The sequence below is a fragment of the Elephantulus edwardii genome, unplaced genomic scaffold, assembly GCF_000299155.1.
Source record: "Elephantulus edwardii isolate Elephantulus edwardi_28Jun2011 unplaced genomic scaffold, EleEdw1.0 scaffold00009, whole genome shotgun sequence".
In the NCBI taxonomy this organism is placed as follows: Eukaryota; Metazoa; Chordata; class Mammalia; order Macroscelidea; family Macroscelididae; genus Elephantulus; species Elephantulus edwardii.
The window spans coordinates 1,657,815-1,661,465 of NW_006399759.1; the positions used below are offsets into that span (position 1 = coordinate 1,657,815).

Sequence of the window (3,651 nt, forward strand, 5' to 3'; positions counted from 1 at the left end):
GGGAAAGGCCAGATGCCTGTCAAATTAAGTGAATTGCCAAACGTAAGCAAACGCTTCTGAGAATCGATATTCCTGTGTGATTCGATCTCTCAGCTGTCAAAGTCCACATTGCAATACTGGAAGAACCCAAGTGGGACAGCACAGGCTCTTTATGGCCCCCACATTCTGTGGGACTCTGTTCAAGTCACTGCCCCCTGCTGAAGTTCAATGATGCTATCTATAAGGAAGTTCACCTACTACCTGCCAGGCCCTGGGCTCCTGGAGGAGAGTCTTATTTTTTAGCTGTGATATTTAGTTCTATGTCTGGAACCAACCTCAGAAAAATGACAGCACTTTTGTGAACCAAGGATTGCAGTCTTGTCTATGATTCTAGAGAGCCGTTCCATAGAATCACAGTCATTTTCTCTATTGTCATGTCCTTTGCTGGCCTTTTGGCATCAAACATCAAAAGGTATTTCACAGGTAAATCTAAACCTTTGGGTTTCTGAATTTTCATCACCAAAGCTATGAGAGTGTCTCATATTTACTTTTCCCAGCTAAATTAATTGCCCCTGTTGCTATATGTCCTCAAGTTGAAACAGACTCATAGTTGACCTTCTAATGAGTTTTCAAAGCCTTTAAATGCATGGAAAGAGATTGCCCATTTTCCTCCCACAGAGCAGCTAGTGGATCCAAGCCACCTGTCTTTGGGTTGGCAGCACAACTTCCTACCACTAGGCCACCAGCACTTCCTAAATTGCCCTAGATCTTCCTAAAGGGGATTATGGAGAAGTGAGGTGGAATTGATCCTGAGAGTGTATGAGAGAGTAGTGTTTCAGAGCCCCTGCGTAAGGGACTGAGAGTCACACATTGCTGTGTGTGAGTCATGGAAAATCAATGAGGTTCACCGCCACTCAGTTTTCTAATCCGTAAAACCAGAATTTAAAATGTTTAGCTTGCAGGAACTAAAGGAGGTTGGATATGTTCAGTCACCAAGGTGGGGGTGCAGTCGGGGCCTGGGCAATTCCTGAAAGTCTGAAGTGTATTTATTGTATTTGCGAGGCCAGCATCATTCATCTCTTCTTATCCCCTGAATATGTCGGACCTTTTCCGTTTGGATGATGGAACCGCCAGGATCCCAGGAATGCATTCAAGTAATAGAATGGTAATAGAAGATTTTGTCTTCACACTGTTCTTGGATTTGGCAGTGTCGCGCTGCCACACCTCCCCCACTCCCTTCCGTCCAGTTTTATTCCGGAACCTGCTTTCCCAAAGTCAGACCTATTTAATCTCTCAAATGCATAATTAGGGAGAGTGCTTGATTGTAAAGACTTTTTCCAGTCCTCTCTTTTGTCCAAATCACGCCCCAGACGGTTCACACAACAGAGAAACAGGGAAGGGAATCTGGAGAAAGAGAAGGAAGGAGGGTGGGAGAAAGGAGGAGAAAGGGAAAGAGAAAAGATGGGGTGGACTCTGTGCTTTTCTCAATGAATGCGGAGGCCTCTACAGATTTGCATACGAGCCAATGTGGCCGTGCCATTGGTTGGCCGGCTGGGAATGGGCGGGGCTGAGCGGCACGGGCCTTGCAGCGGCGCGGAGTTGTCGAGCGAGCCCCGCCCCCGCCCAGGCCCCGCCTCCTGCAGGCGCGCGCTCGCGGCTCTACCAGCTGCAAGTGGCGGGCGCCGGGGCAGATGCGATCCAGCGGCTCCGGGGGTGCTAGCGGCGACGGCAGCTGGCACCTCCCGCTGCCGTTTCGTGAGGGTCGCGGGGCATCGGAGCCCCTTCCGATCGCCCTCTGGTCGGCCGTACGAAGCTTCGACGGCCGCTGATGAGAGAGGAGAGGGCTGCAAGATTTCGAGTTCCCTTGTGTTGAATGCTTTCACTCGGCTGCCTTGGTGCGAACTCCAAGGAACCGGGGAGCAAGGACGCTGCAAACTTGCGCGGCTTCGAGCCTCTGCTGCGCAGCGCTCAGCCGCGGTTCAAATCCTAGAAGTTCAGCGACCAGTGCAGACCGAAGGCTCTCCGCCGAGGAGAGTCGGATGAGGGTGAACTAGAAGGCAGCCTTTTTGCCCTCCTTGCAGAGGAGGAAGACACACGGAGGAGTGCTGGTGAACTCTGTAGGCTGCCAGGAAAGCAGGCACAGGCTAGGAGTCGCGGTTCTCAGTCTGGAAAGTTTCAGAGGGTCAGAAGCAGCTGGGGAAGCCGAGAGGCGCCAGCCCGGACCACGGGGAACAGGAGAGGACTGTACCCAGTTGCCGCCTTGCTTCAACCGGAGTAGATTCTCGCATTCCGGAGCGCAGCGAGGTACAGACGGGGGGCGCGGCACTCACGCGGCGCACAAGAGCCACGAGTCCCAGTTGCTGAGCTCAGCACGCCTCAGAGTCTCTGGACCCCTCCACCTTCCCTCTCAGCTTCCAGCCCTGTTCCCTTCCAGATTCCTGTTCGCATCTTTGGAGTTGGGGAAAAGTGAGTGAGTGGAGTGCCCGACACAATCGGGAATCAAGGACCCATTCTGAGCCCCTTCCTACTTTGGGGAGAAGTCAAGGTCGAGGCTAAGCTGAGAAGAGCCAGTAGACAAACATAAACAGCTCTCTTCTGGCAGGATGGGAGCCTTTGGACTCTTGTGGCTGATGCTGCATCTGCAGCCGCTGCTAGCGGGAGCCTCAGGCTCCGGGACCGTGACCAGCCAGCGCGCGGGCTCCCTAGCTGTGGGGCCGCCAATGCAGCCCAGGGAGCCACTCAGCTACTCTCGCTTGCAGAGGAAGAGCCTGGCTGTGGACTTCATTGTGCCTTCGCTCTTCCGAGTGTATGCCCGAGATCTGCTATTGCCACTGCCTTTCCCCTCAGAATTGAAGGTCGTGCAGCCAGAGGCACGTGGCTTCCTGGCTCTGGACTGCGCCCCTCTACTTAGGCTTCTGGGACCTCCGCCCCAGGTCTCCGGGTCTTCTGGCGCCAACTCGCCAGCTCCGGCTGGGACGCTGTCCAGGGTGCTGAAGGGCGGCTCGGTGCGTAAGCTCCGGCGCGCCAAGCAGCTGGTGCTGGAGCTGGGCGAAGAGGCAATCCTTGAGGGCTGCTTAGGACCCCCAGAAGAGGCGGCTGCGGGGATGCTCCAGTTCAACCTCAGCGAGCTGTTCAGCTGGTGGATTCTCCACGGCGAAGGGAGGCTGCGGATCCGTTTGATGCCGGAGAAGAAGGCGTCCGAAGTGGGCAGAGAGGGAAGGCTGTCCGCAGCCATCCGCGCCTCCCAGCCCCGCCTTCTCTTCCAGATCATCGGGACTGGTGAGCACTCCCGCCTGAAAGTGCTGGGATTTGGCTTTTCTAGTCACATCTATTTGCAGTCAATATTAACTAACTCCCTTTTCTAAAGCCCCAGTTTCAGATTTGAGAACTCTCTTTCCCACGTTCCCCAATCTCTTTCCTTAGTTCCACCATGTTTTCCTATCCCCCCCCCCAAAAAAAACCCCAGTCACTTTCCAAGGGTCTTCTTTACTCTTCAGAAACCAAGTTGATAGAAAAGTTTCCTCCTCTTAACAAAGCGCCTCCTTCTACTGATTTAGACATGATCAGCCCAAACTGATGCCCTTGCTCCTGGATCCCTGGAATTATTGACATACACCAATTAATTCCAGGTTCCAAACTTAGTTCTGTATGTCAATTCTAAGTCCCTTCTTG

The 3,651-nt window shown here is 53.6% G+C and overlaps 1 protein-coding gene across 1 annotated transcript in view; it reads left to right on the plus strand.

Moving 5' to 3' along the window:
* Window positions 1-2,576: 2,576 nt before the first annotated feature.
* Window positions 2,577-3,651, plus strand: part of ALK (anaplastic lymphoma receptor tyrosine kinase) — a 1,280,998-nt gene continuing 1,279,923 nt past the window's right edge. The window contains exon 1 of the mRNA XM_006880682.1: window positions 2,577-3,258. Coding sequence (XP_006880744.1) covers window positions 2,583-3,258 — 676 coding nt within the window. The 5' untranslated portion in view covers window positions 2,577-2,582. The remainder of the gene's footprint in view (window positions 3,259-3,651) is intronic.